This window comes from Cetorhinus maximus, chromosome 19 (assembly GCF_964194155.1).
Source record: "Cetorhinus maximus chromosome 19, sCetMax3.hap1.1, whole genome shotgun sequence".
Classification (NCBI taxonomy): Eukaryota; Metazoa; Chordata; class Chondrichthyes; order Lamniformes; family Cetorhinidae; genus Cetorhinus; species Cetorhinus maximus.
Window position 1 is genome coordinate 67,121,190 of NC_135897.1, and position 23,359 is coordinate 67,144,548.

Below are 23,359 nucleotides of genomic sequence, written 5' to 3' on the forward strand. Positions count from 1 at the left end.
GTGTTTTCTAAACCTTCAGCGCTGAACTTCTATGATTTATAAAGAAAAATCACTGGTTAGCCTTTAGCAGGAGTATTGAGGACAATTCTGGGCACTTCTCTTCAGGAAAAATCTAAAAGCATAGAGAGGGCGTAGAGGAGGTTTATCTGGGATGTGGAGCTTCATTTATAAGGTTGAACTAGGTGGGACTGTTCTCCCTGGAACAGAAAAGTTTAAGAGCTGACTTACTAGATGCTTTCAAGATCCCACTGCCTTTGTTGAGAGGCTTTGATAGAGTAGATAGAGAAAAGATACCCCCCCTGGTGAGTGTCATTAACCAGAAGTCATAGATTTAAAGTAATTGGCAAAAAAACCTAGAGGGGAGATGAGGAAAAATGTTTTCCAAGAAGGGTCATATGGACTCGAAACATTAACTCTGTTTCTCTCTCCACAGATGCTGCTAGACCTGCTGAGTTTTTCCAGAATTTTCTATTTTTGCATATTTCCAGCATCCGCGGTAGCTTGCCTTTATTTTTCCAGTGTGGTGTTGGGATCAGGAACGCTAATTGAAAAAGTGGTGGGATCTGAGTCCATAAATAATTTTACAATGGAGTTGAGAAGGTACTTGAGGATGGGGATCTTACAGGAATGAGCATAACTGGACTTTCAAAGTGATAGCACAGGCCAATGGGCAAATGATTTCCTGTGCTGTTTTTTTTAAAAAAAATGGACAGAATGCAGAATTCAATTCCCAAAATGTTGTTGAAAAAGTTTTGCAACATCTTCTGTAGTAAAACATTAATGGGCTTTGTGTTCTTTTTAAATCTATGGCCGTATTTAATTGTCAACATAAGTTTTTTTTCGAGGAATCAAGCCTTGTCAAACAGAACCAACCTCAACATGGCTAAAACCTGCAGTTGATAGTGCTGTAGGTATAACATTTGTTGTATTACAACAGTATTCAAAGGGAATCAGTTATGAATTTGTTATGCATAACAATAAACTGACTTCATCACTTTAGCCCTTTTCAGTTTCAGAAAAGTGAAGATAAGCCATAATCAGTGTGTTTTTTTTTTAATGTATTTTACAATATTTAGTTTGCAAGGAAGTGTAATTCCTCCTTACCAATGGTGAAGAGTCAAAGTCTGACTGCTCTACCTAGAACCAAGTGCATGTCCCATGCAGAGGGAGGCCAGCAAAGACATACAACCTCATATACCAGCCTATCAGGTCATCCTGCCACTTTGAACTTGGGTAAGTGAAGAATAATTTAAAATGTATTTATTTGTTTTTAGTCTTTTTTCTTTCCCTGTATGTTATGTTAAATGGAAGATATTTTCTCGCAGTTTAGATAAAATATTTTCACCATCTTGATCTTTTGAACATTGTTGACCAGATAATTTGTTTCAGCACTGAGCTTCCAACTAGTTATCCTTTGTTGGATGGTTGGGTTATTTATTGCAGTGTGTGTCAGTCTGTGATTTGTGCCAAAGTTTTCAGTGTAGTTAAGCAATCTAATGTAATGCAGTAATAATAGAGAATTTATTTTTCATCTTTACAGTTCATGAGTTGAAACTGAAATCATAAAAGAATAGCTTGTCAAGTCTTTCATAATTTCCTGGAGCTGTTAACAATTAGAGAGTGTAAAACTCTGGTTACATTTGTAAGAATGGCTAAACAATCCTAATTACACAAATAATTAACCAAACCTCACTGAACTTGGCCCTTGATCACATACATTTGATTTAGATGGTGGGTTTCTCACACTCCTTTCCTCCTCCCCTGTCATCAGAGCAACCAGAGTAAAAATCCAAGTGAATACAATGCCATGAGAGTAAAATTCATATTGTAATATGAAGTGACAGACTGTAATAATGAGCTATGAAATCCAAAAATTTGGACAAAAACCACGTAAAGCACTATGAACATCGACGTTAAACCTCCATGTCCTGGCTCTTTATTTGCTAGTCTTTATTGGGAAGTACAGTCTAGCTCATTGCAGATCTTTGTTTTACTCAAGGAAGATCAGTATATGATTTAGACAAATAATTTATAATCTTCAGAAGCATAAACTGTCTATAGTTTAGTCAGTAATGTAAAGCCATTGTATTTGTAGGAAGTACAACTGATCCTTTCCCCTTTTTTCCCCCTCTTCCCTCATTGATCTAGGTGCTACTCCACAGGATTTTATTAATGTAAATCAGACTCAGCAAGAGACCAAAAAGAGGGCTAATTTGACATTTTTTCTAGATTCTACAGACCAACTGGTACCAGACCAGGTCTCTGGCAACCACCAGTTCAGTGTTATGCCCTCTGTGGAACCATTTTCTCCAGTCAGTGAGACAACAATTAGTACTCCAGTTAGCCATGGTGAGGACTCTTCGAGTGAAGTACAAGATGAGGGATCAAGTGAAATGGATGATGGACCAGAGTATTTGGCTATTGGAAACCTGGGACGGAAGGATCGCAGCTCAAGTCAGTGCAGCAATAATTCCTCCTCTTGTTCTGGAGGTTCACAGAAACTAGTTCCATTGTCAGAACAAGTTCCTAAAATGACTGTTAGCTATAGTGAATCTCTACTGAATCTCCCAAGATGCTCTAGCTTCTCTGAAACCCAGAATCTGGAACGACAGAGCAGTTTCAAGAAAAGCCATATCCGATCTCATTCTGATACTGGTATAGCAACAACAAAGACATCAGGTATAGTGAATTTTAATTCAAGGATTTATGTATCAACATTTGCTTGTTGCAAGATATGCTGAGTAGAATTTTTTGTTTTTAATTTCATCTTGTGCTAACCAAAAGGAGGAGATGGAAAATGTAATAATTGGTAGCCCCCTCAATGGATGGCGTTGGTACTGAGACCTGTAGATCATTTAATTCCCTGGCCTGTATTTCATCCTCTGGTTGAAAGAAGATCAAGTTCAGCCCTACATTAAGCCTTGCGGTGTCTGGGTTATAAAGGAGCAAAATCAATCTGATTTCCTACTCCTAATGTCTGTCCAGTGACACCTCATCCTACCTTTCAGTGGTAGGATGTAGGCTTGTGCACCGTTCCACAAAGTTAATTGATTTTGACAGATGTCAGCAAAGGAAATGTGTAGAACTGTCGGCTCAGACTTTTCTTTGTGTTAGTTTCAGAGCAGTATTGGTGCAGGCCTGAGAAGGTTTTCTTGTTTTTTCAACTTGTAGTATATGACCAAGGAGGTTTTAAAAAACAAGAACAAATGCTGAAAAATCTCTCCCCCAGTGAACAATCTTGCATATTAAGTAACTGAACAAAAATGTTTATCTATGTTTATTTGCAATTATTTTGCTGCCTTTGCAAAACATTGAACATCTGTTGTTATACAATTTGTAATGAAAACCAGCCAGCCAGATTGTTGCAATATTTGTGTATCATGACCAGTTTTTGAATTCTAATCTAAATTGACGTTTGTCCTTGGCCTTGCTGTAGAAGCAGGTTTCATAGTCTTGGCTTGGTCATTTGGAGGAGGGTTAGAAAACCAAAGAAAGGTGCCTTCTCGCATACCAAAGGTGATACTTCATGGCAAATCAGCCAAAATGTGATGCTAACTGGGTGGTATAGGTTTATGCATGAGTTACACAATATTGCAGCATTGGCCCAAAAAAGATGGGGGAGGGCAGGGAGCAGAGGGGGAAATCATCTATTGGCACTAATCTCTAATCCTACTGTCTTGTAACCTTTCATTTCCCAATTTTTATTCTTCGGCTTTCGCAAGGAGACCTCCGGAAAATCACTGTTATAGTAGAGGACCCAGTGGAAGGTTTGCAAATGGCTGTCATAAATTTCATTTTCAATATGATGAAACGGCATGCAGTCTTCACTGTAATTAACAGTACCAGCACTCAGTTTAATCATATGTGAAGTGCAGAAATGGAACTGGTTGGTGGTCTACTTTTTTGAGGTTGCTTCAGCCAATAAAATTCCCCCATCGCCTTTTACCTTCTTTCTGTGATATTTATCATTAACTCAAAAGTCAATTTTTACTTTTTGTAAAAAAAAAATGGGTGTGTGGAAAAGTTGTTAATATAGCTTTCTGATAGAAGTGAGAATAAATCTCTTTATCCAGATAATTGGACTTTATATTAGAAGAAAAGTTACATTTTATAATATAATTAAATATGCATTTTGGCTACATTATGTCCATATTCAGGCCTGCGCAATCCACAACTGAAGTTTGTGTGGGTTCAATATTCTGTGTTTGTTTTACTTGTACTGACACTGTTAGGAAATTGTGTACGCGCACATGCTCGCACGTGCCTGTCCTAATGGCAGATGTATAAAATAGTATTACAGATGGAAAAAATAATTCTTTCCTTTTGTGGGGGGGAAAAAATTGCAACGAGAGCATTTGTAGGCAGTCATAATTTAAAAAGGATCTTGCATAAAGTGAAGGATTTTCTCCAAAAATTTCTTCCATTTTCCCAGTAAAAGGGAAATTTTCCAAAGATCTGACAGTATATGAAAAAAGTAGAGACAAGAAGCCTTTGCAGGGTTAGCTATCAATGTTATGATCAATTTAGAACCTATAGTGCTTTGTGGGGTTTTTTGGTTCGATCCTTGAGAGAGAAAAATGCCCCAGTTGGCTTTTTCCCCTTTGTGCCACTTTCAAAGTGGAAAATTTAAGTGAAGAATTGTAGGTGCAAACTTTGCTCCATCGATGGGTGGTGCAACTTGTTGGAACACCAATGACTTTTTCATAATTTGAAATGCAGCTTTGAGGTAAGCTTTAAAAATAAAAATACAATAACTGTATGTTTTAAACACTCATTAAAGGAAGAATAATGTGATTTAGGCATTATTGGTTGATAATGGAGCCCCTGGTTTCAACAGTTGAAAGTAATATGCTTGTGGCATGGTGGTGACAACAGTACCACAAGTGGTGCTTAAAAAAAGATCTGCTTTTGAAGTGGTTTTCTGAGGTCTCTTCAAACAAGGCAGAACTGCCTAAAGTGAGCATAAGCAACTGGAGCAGCTACTTTTGAATAATGGGTGACTGACCTCTACACTTTTATTATTGCTAGCCTGTACAAATCTTGGAAGACCAGAAATATGTCTGTGATGCTACACAATGCACTTAGACCATTATCAACAAGTAAGAAATTCATGCGCAATGTAAATAGATTGCAGTTCTGAGTAATACAGGACCTACCACATTGTAGACCCGTTTCCAGCATAAACGAGTCGTAATATTTCTTTTGTTTTTATCTCCAAGGTTATCAAATGGGTGTGATTAGAACCCAGATGCTGCTGTCAAACAGGAATTTCTTGATGCACTGCTTTGGCTGACAGGTGCATCCTGAAATTAAAATAATTTGTTTTATTACTTTAGTAATTGGATTGTTTATTCCAATTACTCTAACTTAAGAACCAAATAAAAGCAACTGCAGAATTACTACTAAAGTAAATCTGATTAGGCTTCATTGTTGGCTGTTAAATGATTGTTTAAAAAGACACTGTCTTGAAGTTACTCATTTCAAGGTGCTGAGGCTGCATGTTCCAACCTCTGATCTAATAGAATCCGCTTGTATCTAATGAAAACACTGAATGGAAGCCCTTGAAAAAGATTTCAATATTAAAATGCACTATTTAGGCTGAATTTGTCTAACATCCATTATATAAATTGCAGAACATAATTTTTCTAAATCCTTCCACTGATATTGGTTGATGCCTACTTGATATGACCACTGACACCACTTCTATGCTTAACTCACATTTCATACCATTGTGCATTTCATTTTTTTCTAGTTTAATCTGTCTTGCATGCTGGATTCTATTTGTTTGCGTTTGCAAGTATTGATATTGTTTCTCTCCTCTTCTCCAGTGAGGTTCCTTGTTTTTTGTATGCACTGGTTTCTTGAAACCAATTCCCAGTATCAAGTAAATAATTTGAACAAAAAAATTTGACCTCCCAAAAGCTCCTTTCGTTTTAAAGCATGATTCCTTTTGTCTTAATGTAATATTGTAAGTACATTCTGAATAACATTTTCTTTTCCCAGTATAGCAATACAAATCTCAAATTGGCTGACCCTGTGAAATGTAATTGAGGAATAAAAGCCCCTGCAGTAAAATAAAGTCTCTCGTCCCTTGAATGAATGATTGACTGCATTTTGTAATTTAGAATCGCATCTGGGAGTCAGAAACCTGAAGGAATATGGTCCTTTCTCAGCTCAGAGCTGTGAGGTCAGCAGTCCTAGCTCTCCCTACATGGAAGCTGGTAAATATTACTTTAAATCTGTTTTTTAATTGCTGTTTAAAGTTGCATGCTAAATTCTTTTGTTTTGGATGTTTCTGATTGCACCCAGCGATTTGGTAGGTCATGAGGTTTGAGTCCTCTTTTCATTAATTTCAATAATTTAGATTTCCCTGCCTTTTGGTGAGATTTTTGAAACATTTTTTGTGTGCAGTGTGAATAGACATCATGTAACTCGCTTTTTTCACTTACCTCAGCTTTTATTTTTCTATCAACAAGTAATTTAGGACCATTGCTAATTTTCAAGTAATTATCAAGTAATTTAGGACCATTGCTAATTTTATCTTACTTTTACACAAAGGTACAAGCTTAATTAATTTGATAGTAACTAGCATGTTCTTATAATTTTCCTCAGCGAGCACTTAAATCACATTTTGGTGCTGCAGTATCAAATGTTAAATTAGTGTATTAATTAGTTTATATTATTTAAAAGATGTACGAGAATGATATTTGCCCTGAAACACATGATACTATATATTTGGGTACAATCAATAGCAATGAATTTAATTTTAGAAAGGGAAACTTTAATTGTATGTCATGGCCTTCTGATAAGTCCTTAATACCTCTGAGCAGCTCATGACTAATCAGCCTATTCAAACATCAACAAATTCGTTTTTCTTTAGAAGATGACTAAATTTTAGATATGTGTGGAATCTTCCAGTTATGTAGTTAAGACCTCACATTTTTGCTGGGGCTTTTTCAGTTTCTAGGTTATTTAGCTTAATATGATGTTGCAGAATTCCAGAGTTTACTGAGATTTTGACATTGGGTGTTACTTGACAAAACACCTCAAATGGGCTAGGGAAAAAAATAATTGCAACTGGAGCATTTGTAAGCAATCATAACTGAAAAAGGATCATGCATTAAGTGAAAGATTTTTCCCCCCAAATTTCTTCCATTTTCCCAGTGAAAGGGAAATTTTCCAAAGCTCTGACAGTATATATGAGAAAAGTGGAGACAGCCCATGTTTCTGACCCTGATCGAAAGATTTGGGCCGTTATGCTCGCTGGTCTGTGACTGTTTATTGTCTGTTTTACCAGCTCATTTGAGGTGTTGTTGTCAAGTAACACTCTGTGTCAAAACCTCAGTAAACTCTGGAATTCTGCAACATTGTCGGAATCCCTGTTTCTTACCCTGATCAGACAAAAAAAGCACCCACTTACTTTCCTCCCAATTTTCTGGGTAATCTTCCAATGGGGGATCATTCCAAACTCACTCAGCACAGGAAACTCAGACATCAGCAAAGGGAATTCGTGCAAAAGCCACGTCCCCTTTATATGGCACTAGCTGCCATATTCAGGTAAGTAAAGAATTTAAATGTCCCAAAGTTTCTTTGAAAAGCTATGGAAAGTAAGAGGGTAAGGTGGATGAGGTAAGGGAGTAGTGTGGTGAAGTCGGCTGGGGGTAGAGAATGGAGAGGCAGGGGTGAAGTGGGGTGATGGGGGCTGGTCAGTCGCATAGACGGGGTATCAGTTAAATGTTTACCAGGAGACTAGGATTTTCTGTCTAACATTTCCTGAGTGACTCTTCAGGTAAGTAACTTGGAACCGTTTGAAGTCTCCAACTTTGACTTGAGTTGGAGCCATTTTCGGAGAAACTTGAGCAGGGATTGCCCAATGGAAGTTCAAATGTCCTGGGCAATTCCCATAGTCAGTGCTTTGGGACTTCTGATGGGATCTAAAGACTGGAGGATCTGGGCTAATGTTTAATGTATAATGATTGAACTTAAACTTGCAATTTTGGTTTATTTTATTCTAGAGGGTGCCAATTACACGCACAGTTCTGATGGAATGTTTCGCCGACCGTCACAAGGCCAGTCTCTGATCAGCTATCTGTCGGAACAGGACTTTGGAAGCTGTGCGGATTTGGAAAAGGTATATTTATGTTTCCTTTTTTATTTGTTCATGGGATGTGGGTGTCACTGACTGGACCAGCATTTATTGCCCATCCCCAATTGGGCTTGTTCAGAGAGCATTTTAAGAGTCACAAAGATGGCAAATTTCCTTCCCTAAAGGACATTAGTGAGCCAGATGGATTAGTGAACCAGATGGGTTTTTACGACAATCGCCAATGGTTTTGTGGTCGCCATTAGATTTTCGATTACAGATTTTTATCTGCCATGGTGGGATTTGAACCCAGGCCCCCAGAGCATTACTCTGGGTCTCTGGAATACCAGTCCAGTGACGGTACCACTATGCCACTGCCTTCCCTTAACAATAAATATATGAAGCATTGCTCTGGGTCTTCAGTTTCTGTTCTCTTATTTTTTATTTATACTTTTGTGTTTGTGCACTGGAACCTTTTTAAGGATGAAGTAAATTGGGCTGTAGTGATTAACTTTCTTTTAATCCTGATTTATGTTAATTCTTGAGAACCACAGCTTATTCCTGGTCAGTTTTTTTTTGCCATATTTAACAATCGCTTGCCTGTTGTCTTATTTTATTTTCATTAACCCACACCAAATCTTTCTTAAACTCTGTTTCTCTCAAATTTAGCACACCCAGACCACCTACCACCCAGTTTGAATGGTGCTGTGAAGTTTTTTCTACTCTGATCTAATATTTGTACACACTTTCTCTGTTGCAATAGCATGATGCTTTAGTTTCTAACATTAGCTATTAGATGGGCTTAGAGTTATATTAGCAATGGTAAATCATGCTTTGCTTTTGTTCTGTGAGCTCTTGCCCATCCAAAGCCAAGTTTAACTGTCTAACAGCTGTCTTTCAGGCAGACTTTCAGCCCATCTGCTTGGGTTAGGTTTATGTTTGGGTCCTGTTCTGTTTCAGATCAGCGTCTTTTTTTTTCTTCTAATTCCACGGCTATCTTGTGTGATGACAAACAGAACACTGAAAATTTTTATAATCTGTGAAAAGGTTTGGTTTAGGATTAACATCAGTTCATTCTAAAATCATGTTTTGTTTTCAGGCATGTTTGACTCTTTAATGCCTCCATTTTCCATGGTTCACAATTTAAGTTCATCAGGTAGCAAAATGTTAAACGTAATATCTTGTTTACTAGAGATTCACTCTGAAGATGCAATGGACCTTTTTCAGGGCGTTTTAAAAAAGAGATTGAAATATGGACCAAGTTTTTAGTCACTTGATAGTCAACTAACTGCTCTATTCAGTCCTTAACCTACAAGCTTTTTTAACAGTCAAATATGGTTTGAAAGAATATGAAAATTATAAAGCTAGCCTGTCCCTCTTCATCCATAGTGTGGGTATCCATGCTGAGCTAAGAAAAGCAAGGAGAAGGTGCAGGATGACTAGTCCTGACCCAAACTCAACAGAAAAACATTTTTGACCCTTGAGATGAAATTTTGTATTCCTCTAAGCAAGATTCATGCTTAAAATTGTAAACTTGATATTAAAAAAAAATCTTAATATGCTACTTATCTTTGGGAGCACAGGGAGAAAGGATCTGAAGCTCCCTTTCCTGGCTTTGAGCTCTTAACAAGAACTGTTTTCTTTTTGAGGTGCAAGGGCCTAGAACTGACCTGTTTGACCAAGTACTCTCATTTCATCAACGGTAAAGATGTCCGAAGTTCACATTCGGATAATCTTAGTCTAATTTGTGAGAGCTCCTTAGTGTGGGGGTGTTCTCATTAATTTTCCCCTTTCTTCTCACTCCGTGCTATTTTATTTACAAAATATATTGATATGTAAACTCAACCCTTTACTTAGGAGAATGCCCATTTTAGTATCTCTGAATCACTGATTGCTGCCATTGAACTGATGAAGTGCAATCTGATGAAGAAACAAATGGTGGATGATGATGAAGAGGACAGTGACAAAGAAATAAGAGAACTAAAACAGAAGATCCGTATTCGACGGCAGCAGATCCGTACAAGAAAGCTTCTGCCTGGAATGAGGGGCACTGAGTCAGACGGTATGTATGGATAATAAATCTTTGAATATTGAATCAGTCCTGATGTATGCTGAAGTGGCAGAATGTAGGTATGGGTACGTGAATTTAATTTCCAGCACTGACCGAGAAAAGTGCAGTTGCCTTTGTTAATTAAATGGGTGTTGGCACCTTAGGAGTAGGTGGGATGTTGCATAGTAAAGTGCATTATCTTTAAAGAACCTAGCAGGGTGGCTGACCACTGCCATGCCAACCTGGTAGAGAGGAGTTTTTTAAATAACTTTGTTGCATGACCCCAGAGCCAAAATGATTCATTGTCCACTCCTAAAAGTGGACCTTATCAGTGAGCCATCCCTGAATGGAAGCAAATAACTGTGAAAGCAATGAATTAGGAGTGAGTGCATATATAAATGCATAAAATGGTAAAGGGAACCATTCTGTCTAACAGCCTGCACCATTACATAATACCATTGGTTAAACAGATACATTAAACACATTAGAAATTAATTTAATTGGAACAAACCTTCAGGAAGAAAAATTGAAGTTGGATAATATTGAGTCTGGATTTATAATACTTCAAATGTGATTTAAATCATGGTAAATTGCAAAAATTCTAGAGGTCTTCAAATTATTGAAATATCTGCAGATACATTAGAATGCAGAGAATTCCTAGTTTAAAAACAGAATTCGTAGTTAAGAATTCTAAGTGGTACTAATTTGAAGAAGGATTTCTAGAAATTAATGATGCTTCAGCCCCATCACATTATCTAATGCTGAGTGATCTGGAGTCACACTGTCAGATTATTTTTCAAAAAAGGTTCTGGCTGTAACTCTTCTAATGTGAATAGACAAATGCTGATTTTATTGTCATTTAAGCAAAAAAGAAAACACTTGCATTGATTTAGCATTTTTCACAAGCTCAGGACATCCCAAAGTGCTTTCCAGCTAGTGAAATGGAATCACTGTTGCAATGCAGGAAAATATGGCAGCTAATTTGTATGAAGTAAAGTCCTAAAATAGTAATGATATAAGCGGCCAGTCATTAATTTATAAGTAATGTTGCCTGAAGCATAAAATTTGATAAGGACTGTGGGGAAAAATCCCGTGCAGCTTTGAATAGTGTTTTGGTATGTATTTTGCCAGCAGGGCAGATGGAATTTTGGCTTAACATCTCATCCCAAAGACAGCAGTCCCTCAATGCTGCACTGTAGTGACAGCTTAGTTTATGTGCTGCAATCTTGAGTGGCATTTGAACCATGATCTTCTAACTCAGGTGATGTTGCCACTCAGCTATGCTGAGTTAATTCATCATGGGTGTTATCTGCGTATTTCTTAACTTTCTATTCAGTTCAATTGCTAAATAAACCCCTAGTAAAATGCTAAATTTTTACAAAAATGTTTTCTCCTCCACAGCCTGCACCACAGAGAGTGGGTCCCCTATCAGTTCTCATGATTCTGCACCACTATCAGATTCTGGATCTACTGATGGAGTGGATGAATTTGAGTTAAAAGGTATTGTCAGAGGCAAAAGAGCAGATTGTGGAACAGTAAAAGTTCATTTTGCTTATGTAGCTGCTTTTCAGTTGATTATATACAATTGCACTATCCTGGATTTTCTTCAACTATTTAATTTTGAGAAAGGTGAGTAACCTAGGATAAAAATTGTAAGACCAAAACTCTGATTTATGATAACTTGGAGTTTTACTAATTATTTCACAAATGACATTCTAGTAGTGACAGTATGTAGAGCATTTCATAAGCTATGTCTAGTTTCTTAATATATACCTGCAATCATTATTGGTAGATACATAGCTTGTGAATTAATTACCTTCGGCATTTAGTTCACATAGCTAGCACTTTGCAAGGGAGAGCAAAGGGAATTCTTATTATTGTCTCTCTAAAATTGCACGCAACCTTTATTGAAGAATGTGCTCAAGTTGGGGAACTTTCATTTTAAACATTTCAGAACCTTGGATCTTGTATCTGTGTTATCTCAATGAAAATAAATTCAATTCTGTTAACGTCACCTTTTATAAGTTTGCATTCTGAATACTGAAAGCAGCTTTTAGTGTTCTGCTATATTTCAGTGCGATTACATGCTTTTTGAAGGAGTCATCACTGTTTAAGACAAACGCATCAAGCAAAGGACATTATCATCACTCTACAGGGGGACTGTAGCCAATTTGACTATCATTGGTTGCTTTATCTAGAACGTTTCTTATCATTCTGTTTGGACTTGATACTGTCTTTGCTATACATTGTCAACTGTCTCCACTTGTAAAGATATTTTGAATGGGAAATTCAAAATAACCATATTTGCATTAAAGAATCAACTTTGTTTTAAAACTTGAATTGTCTAAGCTTATCGAGAGGTAGATGCTTTAAAATAGAATTTTTTTACCGAGAAAAAGGGTCAAATGCTCTCACTTCAGGCATGTTGCAAAGTCTATGCTGTATGAGCGCTCCAAATATGAGGGAAGAGAGAATGTCAAAGAAAATGCCAAGAATGCAGGTGTTAAGAGCAAATTCGAAACCAACCAGAAAAAATAGAAGGGAATAACTTTTTAACTATCCTAAAGCAGCATCACATGCTGAAGTTAAATACCAGAAGTCTGCAAGCTGCCTATATCAATTATATTTTTATTCTGTCCAATCTGCAGCAAAGCATCCAGGAGTCTAGAAATAGACTCTATCCAATTTTGTAATGTACATCAAAATATCAATTTATCCTCCTTTTTCCCGTTCCCCAAATTGACCTGCTCTTGCTTGACAAGATACGCAATGGAGACCATTCTGACATTGGTCACAGTTCTTTCTCTACCTGTACTCCTTTAATAAAAGAGGCATATGCAGAAGGTCATAGTGATCATAATTTTTACAAAGTTTGTACCATCTGCTGTGGTTTAACATAATTAATAACACTTATCTAACTACCTGGACCTTAACTACTGTTAATTTTTTGTGGCTTCATAAACATAAAATTATTGCAGCTGATTGGTATTAAATGTGACATAAAGAAAATCTAGCTTACTGTACATTAAATATCTATGTATTGGTATAATCGTTACTGCAGTCTGAAAATAGTGATTTCACAGTTTGACATCTGCAACGCAACAAGAGGTCATCTGTTTTATTATATCCCTTCTGTTCTCTTCCCTCACTCCATCAAATGGCATGTTTGAAGAAGTGTCACACTTGAGACTGTCTCAAATCTGTTTTAGTTGATCTGTTCAGCAATCATTAGTAGACAACATTTTGAGGAAAGAAATCTTCTAATGCCTCTCAAAGTATTGTGCTTTTATTTTGAAAGTTCTACTGTTGAGCATTCCCTTAAGATGTAAATTCTGTTTTTATTTTTCCATTAAAGTCATTATATTTTTAATTCAGCACATTTGACTATTAAATGGATAAGTATTAGAGCGGTAGTTTTAGTTTACTTTTAGCTTCATTAGGCAGGGCTTTACTGCCAGCCTGCCTGCATACTACTGCTCTTAACAACCGCTGCTGGGAAAAGCCGTTAAAATGATGTGAATCTTATTATCACTGTGTCATACAGATTGTATTGATGAGTCAAACCTCATTCACATGTCAGCGAATGGGCTCTCAGCATCAATGGCATCATTGTTTTCAGGTATTTCATGAGTGATTTAGATGTTGTCTGATTTATGTTCCCAATGCTTGATTTCCACAGTACTTCAGGGAGAGCTGAGTCTGCTAGCAATAGGCTTTTTATAATTTTGTCTAATTTTCTAATTTTATTTTCGCTCATTTATTTTCTGGTGTTTAAAACCAATTTTCAATGAACCCCTAACACAAAGATGCAAGACTTATTGTACGCTTGTCAAACTTTGTCATTTCAAAATTTCCCAAAAAAATTGTCATTAACAGCAATTAATGTGACATGTGAGACCAATTTAGTGCTAAAAGAAATACTGAATCCTTCGCAGGCATCAGACAGGTGAGGCCTGCATCCTATCAAAGATGAAAAGGGATTGTTCCAGTGTACTCCTTGCATTTCAGACAAAAGGATCAGGAGACTGTTTTACTTTTCTAAATTTGAAGGAAAGCTTTCTTTCGAAAATATTTGTATTTAATGCATAGTACGCATGAGTGTCTAGTTTCTGAGATTCCTGCTGCTGTTGGTGAAACCAAGTGCTTCCCCACATGGGAGCAGAATGATTGAGACCCAGAGGGCTGGTTGAAAGTTGTCCCTGGTCAACTGTTGCATGTCAGCAGCCAAAAGCAGCAATGGAAAAGGCCTTTAAGCAGGCTGATAGCACAGGAGAGAAATCAGAGAGGAGAAAAAAAACATTTTTTTTAAAAAAGCGATTTGTTATTGAAACATTGTTTTGTGTACTCAAATACAAGTTCATCAAAGGTCAAGCTCTTAAATCAAGTCCTGAAGGTCCACAAAAACACTTGTATTTTGTGAGCGAAGATCCCTTTTTTTGTTTCCACTGATTTTCTACCTTAATTTTCCCACCTCTTTAACACAGCAGCTTTAATTGGAATAAAGTTCCATAGGTGTCAGTAGCCCATGTCCAAGTGGTCATTTATCATGTGTTGCCATCATATCAAGTAGCAGGTTATTTACAGCTGAATCAATTGCAACTCTAGAATCACTTTCTACAAGTTTCTGGAAATGAGATCTCATTGCATTTTGGAAGGAGGATCCCTAATTGGTTGATTTTCCTTTCTCCTAATCTGGAGGCATTGAGGCCAGTTGTACTTTTCAATGCTATCCCAACCAAGATCATCTAACTCGGTGCAGTTATTGGTGCTCTTGAATGTTGTGTTTATTGATAAACTTGTTTTTTTTTGCTCCAGCAAATTTGTAGTCAAAGTCTGCAGCTCTCCCTGGAGTTCTCTGGTTCTTTGTTTTGTGTTGGTTTTTGTTGTAGTTAGGCTCCAGAAAGGACCTTTCCTTTAGAAAAGTAAACAGTCTGTTTATTACTTGGGGTTGGAAAAATCTGATCTTTACACTATTATATGGCTGTGCAGTTAATAAATTAGAGTTACTCTCCTTAATGTTCCCTTCCATTTTCATATAATTATCATCTCTGAGGGGGATGTTGGCTAAATAAGCTAAACTGACACTAATAATGAAAAGTACGTTTGAAAATAAGTGCTGTGAATTCTTGTGTACAGCCATGTCAGAACTCCGAATTAACTGATCTGCTAGACCAAGACCAGTAAGATTATCAATAGACCAGTTGCCATTTGAGTTTGTCTGGTCTGATGTATTGGGAAAGCATTCTAGTATTTGGCACATTTATTGCACAGCCCTCATACATAGGGTTAAGATCTCTTCCTTTGGCATTTTGCAAATTGGCCTGAGACTTGGGTTAAAGGGCAGAATACTTGTGAATTCTGTCATGTTGGCAGATCACTACAGTGACCAATCCTGGCCTCTGCTCATTCTGCAGTCTTGTGAGCCTCCCTATAAGAGCGAATACAATTAATTAGGGTTATAAAAGTGGTGAAACTTGCTTTCTTTTTTCCAACCCTGGCTCATAATTAGCATTAACTTTCTTTTTATTTGAAAAGGTGCTATTTCTTGTGCTTAAGAACTTTTGACTTTTTATTCCACTACCTGACACAGTTTAAACTGCTAGCAGTGTTCTAAGGAATGGTCCTTTTGCAAGTATTGTGCTGTCTTAGTGTTCTCCATTTTTAACTGGATTTAATCTGCGTCCATTGTTAAATTTGGTGGTTAGGTTTGTTGCTGAGTATAAAATGTTGCCACGTTTCATCTGCTTTTTGAGTACAGTTCCAGGGCTAGCTAAATGTCTACGTTTTCGTGTTCCATGAGTTTGATTTTTACTGTAGAATCCCTTAGCACAACTTATTCCTGTTCACAAAAGTTATTTTATGTAGTTTTTCAAACGTGTGCCAATGATTACAGATGATGAAACTCAACAAAACATAACTTCTTTTCTCTTAATTATAAAGAAACTGATGCAGCTCATTTGTTAAGTGTTGTTGAGCTTTAACTGTCTGTTGGTCACGTGGACTTTTATAAATGTTACCTAAATGACATTTACACTTAAACTTTTAAATGAGCAGTTTGCAAGATGTGTTGTCTATATAGTGGAAAAAAAATTGTCTCATTCAATGTTCGCTATGTGGATGAAATCTCACCTTTTTGTATCAAAACAAACCTGACAAAAGCGCAATAACTTTTTTTTTATTCATTTAGAGGATGTGGGCTTTGCTGGCTGGACCAGCATTTATTGCCCACCTCCATTAGCATAACATTGCATAAAATTGATCATGATACTGGACAGTCACTATTGTTCATTTGAATTACTGTTTAAAATAGTTATGATTTTAGTTTAGGTACATTTTTTTTTCCCCTCCTTGGCTAAAGTGAAAGACAAGTGACACTTAAGGCTTCAACCAGTGCCACACTATCATTGGCTACTAGGAATTGTGCAATGATTTCTTCCCCCACCACCACCCCCCTCCCACTCCAATATCCCCTGGTCCTGTTGGAAACTCATTGTAGGAAGTAACAGGCGTAAGCATGTGCCCTACTGTTCTTTGATCAGATATTTAGACCCCCAAGTTCATTGTGCTGTTCAAATTTCAGTATCGTTAATCCATTGGTTTTGTTTGAAATGAGTTGCAGGTTGTAAATTGCATTTTTGGGTTTACATGCAGTAAAGTCCACTTTTGCCTTGCCTATTAGCACTCTGAAAATCAGGATCTGTATTTGCAGAAGCTTTTTTTAATCTGTTAGGCATGCTGTATTAGTAGTGGAATGGTTCCTTCAAACTTTGGAAATATCCTTTTGAGTTCAGGTTGTGGTCCTTAAGGAATATCTTGAGAGCTGTGTGTTGTTTTGTTTTCCAGATGCAGATATTAGAAGGAGTTTGGCTTCAAGGAGTAAGTCGGCGATGAACTCTGAGTCCATGTAAGACTAAGTAAAAACTGTAGTATCAAAGTTTTCACTTGGAGAGTTTAACCATATATAAAATCTATATATGCTTGATGTGAATTGCACTTTTAGGTAATAAATTTCACCTTCACTGTTGGTTATAAAATCTGTCAATTTTAATTTCCATTGATTAGGTCAGCAGGTTTGAAGAATTGTAACCATTCCCACCAAAACTAGGGAAAACATTGTAAGGCAAATTATGAACCAATAATCCAAAGGTGGGGTGGGAGTGCGATTGTTGCATGATATAGTGCACCCTCCCTGATTTAATTTTGTTGAGGTTACACACCACAGAAATAACATAGATTTGCAGTTTAAGATATTTGCTATAGTACTATTATCAATTTTTTTTGCATTGCTTGTCTAACTGGCAAACATTGTTTTAAACGATGTTTGTCCGTTGCTCACACCATTCTCTTCTGACGTATCTTCTCCATATGTCCCTAGGTGTGACTTCTCTTCCCTGTTTTCACCCTTACCGGTTCCATCATAGCCAGATTATCTCTGCCAGTAGCTTCTCGTTTCAGCCCACACTATTCCTGTGGGAGCTCCTCAAGGATTTATCCTGGATCCCTTCTCTTCCTCACTATTTGCTACTTTTTGACAACACCACACACACAGTCAATATCCACGCGTCCTTCTCACTCAGGCATAGCCACCTGTCTCCACGTGTGCCCCTTGCTGAATGGAATTTTTTGAGGAACTAAGTAGGAGGATTGATGAGGCTAGTGCAGTGGATGTTGTCTACATGGATTTTAGTAAGGCATTTGACAAGGTTCCACGTGGCAGACTGGAAGGTGGTGAGTTGGATCCAAAATTGACTCATCGACAGGAAACAAAGGATAATGGTCGATGGATGCTTTTGCGAATGGGAAGCGTTTTCCAGTGGTGTTCCACAGGCCTCAGTGTTGGGGCCCTTGCTGTTTGTTGTATATATTAATGATTTGGACTTAAATGTGGGAGGCATGATTGGGAAATTTGCAGGTGATGCAAAAATTGGCCATGTAGTTGATAGTGAAGAGGGATAGCTGCTGTCTCCAGAAAGATATCAATGGTTTGGTTGACTGGGCAGAAAAGTGGCAAATAGAATTTAATCTAAAAAGGTGAGGTGATGGATTTGGGGAGGGCAAACAATGCAAGGTAATGCTCAATAAACAAGAAATTATTGAGAGAGGTTGAGGAAGTGAGAAACCTTGGAGCACATGTCCACGGGTTCCTGAAGGTGCAGGACAGGTGGATAAGGTGGCCAAGAAAGCATATGGAATGCTTTCCATTATTGGACAAGGTATTGAATACAAAAGCAGGCATATAATGATAGAACTGTATAGGATTCAGGCCACAGCTGGCATTTTGTGTACAGTTCTGGTCACCACATTACAGAAAGGACATAATTGCTCTGGAGAGAGTACAGAGGGAATTTACCAGAATGTCGCCAGGGCTTGAAATTTGCAGCTATAAGGAGAGATTGTATAGGCTAGAGTTGTTTTCCTTAAAACAGAGGAGGCTAAGTGTTGACCCAATTGAGATGTACAAAATTGAGGAGGCTAGATAGGGCAGACAGGAAAGACCTGTTTTCCCCCTAGCTGAGGGGTCAATTACCAGAAGGCATAGATTTAAGTTGATTGGTAGAAGGATTAGAGGGGACATGAGGAAAAACCTTTTCATTCACAGGGTGATGGGCGTCAGGAATTCACTGCCTAAATTGGTGATTGAAGCTGAAACGCTCAACTCATTTGAAAGGTACCTGGATCTGCACTGGAAGTGCTGTAACCTGCAAGGCTATAGACCAGGGGCTGGAAAATGGGATTTAAAATGAGTAGCTGGTTTTTTTTGGTCTTGCACAGACACGATGGGCCGAATGGCCTCTTTCTGCATCGTAACTTTACTATAGTCCTATGGTATGCTGATGATTCTTAGCTTTACCTCTCCACCAGTTCTCTGGTTCCCTACTCTGCCTGTGCTGTCAAACTGCTTGTCTGGCACCCAGTCTTGGATGAACTGCAATTTGTTCCAGATAAACTTTGGGAGGATCGAAGCCTTGTCCTGGATCCCCATCATGTTAATGACTCCATTCTGCTTCTTGGCCATCTCAACATCCCGGTCATTCTTAAGATAAGCTTCCGAGCCCAGCTCCTCTCAATAACTAAGAGAACCTAATTCCACCTGTTTAACACCACCCACCTCAGCCCATAAACTAGGAAATGGTGAACTGGGGGCCACAAGAGAGTATTGTTCTGATATAAATAAAACATATTATTTCAAGAATTCAGTCATTACGTGCTAATTACAAATTAAAACTAATAATATAATCAACAGTCAAGGTAAAAACAGACCTTTTTGTTAAAAGGAAAATTATTCACTGGTCCTCATCGTTTAGGTCTGTTTTCTATTGAGGGCAACAAAATAAATTTCAATATCTTTGGAGTTGGGCTTGAAAATCTGCAAGGCTGCAATGAGCTGCAAGTTGGTAGAAAATGCTCAAGGAGACAAACCTGTACTGCAAAATATTGCAAATATATGAATTAAAATTGAAGCAATGTTCCATACAGGAATAAAATTCACAAGATCAAATCCCAGTTATAAGTTTTCTATGAAGCTGCTGAACAGAGGAGCAGCTGAATTTAGACTGAAAACTAACTTGCCACAAATGGGTAGTTAATGGCTTTGACTTTCTGGCAGAACAGGCAAAGCCTCGAGAAACGGAATAAAATGGTCCTGTAGTTACAAGTGATGTCATTTAAAAATGTACACCGCTGATTTAACTGTAGACATCAGGGAGGTTGAGCATTTCCCAGGTCATATGTTCCAGGAGGTGATCACCCCACAGGCAGAGAGAGTTCAGGATAGTAGATGGGTGGCCTTCTGAAAGAGCAGGAAGTGAAGAAGACTTTGGGGTCTGTGCCACTCTCAAACCAGTACTCAACATTGGAGACTGCTGGGAGTGATGACACCTTGAAGGAATGCAATTCAGACCTGAGCACCAATGGCCAAGGGACTACACAGGAAACAGCAAAGCATAGAAATGCAGTCATTATAGGAGATTCCATTGTCAGGGGGACACAGAGCATTTCTGTAACGATCACCATAAGTCCTGCATGGTGTGCTGTCCCCTGGTGCCAGGGTGAAGGGCATCATGGAGAGGGTGCAGAATATTATGAAAGGGATGGGGTTGCGGGGAAGAGAGAAAGTCAGAAGTGGTACCAATGAGCCATGTTGGTACCAATGAGAGAGAGCAGGTGTTAAGGTCCTATGTTCAGATTTTCAGGTGCTGGAGAGGAAGTTTAAAAAGTAGCATTTAAAAGGTAGTAACCCCTGATTACTCACAGTGCTGCATGCTGGCAAGATTAGAAATAAGAAAATAGAAAGGAATAATGTGTGGTTTTAAGTATAGTGCAGGAGGGAGGGCTTTAAATTCTTGGAGCATTGAGGCCAGTTCTGGGGCAGGAGGCACCTATTCAAAAGAGATGGACTGCACTTCAACAAGGGACCAGTGTCCTTGTAGGGAGCTTCACTAGTGCAGTGGATAGGGTTTAAACTAAATTGGCAAGAGGATGGGCACCAGCATATAGAAGCAGAAAAGAGGAATAAAGTGCATAAAGTGAGTGTGTTGGATACTAGAGAAAGAAGTAGTACCATATTAGATAGGAGCAGACTACGAAGGAATACAAGGACAGGTTTAGAATCTATAAATGTGAACAGCATGCTGAATAAGATTAGTGAACTACAAGCACAAATAGCCAGATGGGAACATGATGTAATGGCAATGATGGAAATATGACTTAAAATAGTGAGGACTGGGCACTTAATATTCATGGATACAAAGTGTTCAGAAAAGGTCAGGAAGGAAAAAAGGGAGGTGGGGTGACATTACTAATTAGGGAAGACATTGTAGTGTGGGAAAGAACATAAGAAATAGGAGCAGGAGTAGGCCATTTGGCCCCTCAAGCCTGCCCCACCATTCAATAAAATCACGGCTGATCTGCCCCAGGCCTCAGCTCCTCTTTCGTGCCAGCTCCTCATCACCCTCAATTCCCCGATATTTCAAAAATCTATCTACCTCTTTAAATACTTTCACTGATCTTGCCTCCACAACTCTCTGGCATAGAGAATTCTAGACATTCACTACCCTCCGAGAGAAGAAATTCCTTCGCATCTCAGCTTTAAATGAGTGTCCCCCTATTCTGTAACTACGTTCCCTAGTTTGAGTTTCCCTAGTTTCCCCCACTAGTGGAAACATCTTAACACCTACCCTGTCAAGCCCTTGGATGTCCTTGAGGGGATAAGCAGAAAGGGTATGATCATGCTACTGGGGATATTCCCTAGGCTTCAATCGTGGAAAAGTGAGATGGAGGAGCAAATCAATAATATTAAAGAACTTTATCCAAGCATTGATTGGAATAGTGTTGGACTAAAGGAGGGGGAGGAATTTATGAAACGTGTTCAAGAGAATTTCCTTGACCAGTATGTTCATGGTTCAATTAGGAAGAAGGCATTTCTGGATCTGGTGCTAGGGAATGAGGTGGGGCAAGTGGATCAAATGTCTGTGACAGAAGAGTGATCGTTGTATCATAAACGATCATAAAGTTTCAACCAATAATGGAGAAGAGCAAGGAACAATCTAAAATAGAACATCTAAGTTGAAAGAGGGGTAACTTCAATGGGTTGAGAGAGGATCTAGCCAGAGTAAAATGGAACCAAAGACTGACAGGAAAACCTGGAACAGAACAGTGGGTGGAGATGATGTTTCAGATACAGGCTAGATACATTTCAACAAGAGTGAAAGGTAGGGGAACCCAAGCCAGGGCCCAGAGATGAAGAGGGAGATAGAAAACATGATGAAACAAAAAAACAAGCAGGCGTATGATGCATGTCAGATGCCCTTTTCAAGCAAGGGCCAGGCAAAATACAATAAGTTGAAAACGGAAGTGAAGAAGAAAATGACACTGGTACAGAGAAGTGTATGGGAATAGAATGGCAGTTAACCGAAAAGGGGTACCCAAAAATCTTCCACCAGCATGTAAATAGTAAGCAGTTAGTAAGAGGTGGGATGGTTTCTATCAGGGACAAAATGATGTATGCTTAGAGGCAAAGGAAAAGGCTAGAATAGTTGATGAGTACTTGACATTGGTGTTTACTAAGGAAGAGAACGCTGACAAAATACTAGTAGAAGCGAATTTTGGTACAGGTAATGGATCAGTGAAAACTGATAGGCAGAGTGTGTTGGAAAGGCTGGCTGTCTTTAGTGGATAAGTTGCCTGGTCCAAATGGCTTGCATCCCAGGTTGCTAGGAAATTGGGGATGGTGATAGCTGAAGGTCTTGCCATAATCCCCCAATATTCCCTAGATGTGGGGGAGCTGCCAGAGGATTGGATAGTGGCAATTATGACACCCTTTTTCATGTAGGGGTATAAGGACATCCTTCGTGACTATAGTCTGGTCAATTTAACATCAGTGGTGGTAAGGTTTTGGAAATGATAATCAGGTAAAAAATCAACAGGCACTTAGAGAGGTTTGAGTTAATTAAGATCCAGCACGGATTTGTATTAATCTAACTGAATCTTTTGATTAAGTACCAGAAAATGTTGATGAAGGGAAAGCAATGGATGATGTCTGTATGGATTTTAAGAATGCGTTTGACAAAGTACTACATAAAAGACTGGTTACAAATTGAAGCTCATGGAATACAACAATCAGTGTCAGCTTGGATTAAAAAATACTTAAGGACAGACAATAGTCATTCATGGTAAATTATTTTTTTTTCAGACTGGAGGACGGTAGACAGTGGTTTTGTTAAAAACTTAATTTTATGGGATGTGGGCATCGCTGGCTCATCCAGCATTTATTGCCCATCCCTAATTGCCCTTGAGAAAGTGGTTGGTGAGCTGCCTTCTTTAAGTCAATTAGGGATGGGCAGTAAATGCTGGACAAGCCAGAGACACCCACAACCCTTAAAATGAAGTTTTTAAAAAATCACTATCTACCGTCCTTCAGTCTGAAAAAAACATTCACCAAGGATCAGTGCTGGGATCATTGCTTTTTTTATTGATTATATTTGAATGACTTTAATATTGGAATATGAGTAAAATTTCAAAAGTTGCCAATGATACCAAACTTGGAGTGGCAAACAGTGAGATGGTATTGATCAACTGCAGCAGGACATAACCTAGCGGAATGGGCAGACAAGTGGCAGCTGCAATTTAATTCAGAAAAGTGTGACATGGCGCATTTTGACAGAATGGATCGAGAGGGGCAATATAGACTTAATGACACAGTTCTAAGATTGTACAGGGAGGCAGGG

General features: G+C 38.3%; 1 protein-coding gene across 3 annotated transcripts in view; it reads left to right on the forward strand.

The window, feature by feature from the left end:
- The window catches only part of rubcn (rubicon autophagy regulator), a 56,631-nt gene that overhangs the window by 18,893 nt on the left and 14,379 nt on the right, over positions 1-23,359 (forward strand). For 2 of the 3 annotated variants that reach the window (XM_078563994.1, XM_078563996.1), the window contains 8 exons: positions 1,077-1,233; positions 2,149-2,679; positions 6,126-6,221; positions 8,016-8,131; positions 9,941-10,145; positions 11,535-11,633; positions 13,678-13,752; positions 16,977-17,037. In XM_078563994.1, coding sequence (XP_078420120.1) covers positions 1,077-1,233; positions 2,149-2,679; positions 6,126-6,221; positions 8,016-8,131; positions 9,941-10,145; positions 11,535-11,633; positions 13,678-13,752; positions 16,977-17,037 — 1,340 coding nt within the window. The remainder of the gene's footprint in view (positions 1-1,076; positions 1,234-2,148; positions 2,680-6,125; positions 6,222-8,015; positions 8,132-9,940; positions 10,146-11,534; positions 11,634-13,677; positions 13,753-16,976; positions 17,038-23,359) is intronic. The other variant, XM_078563995.1, reaches the window with a different exon arrangement.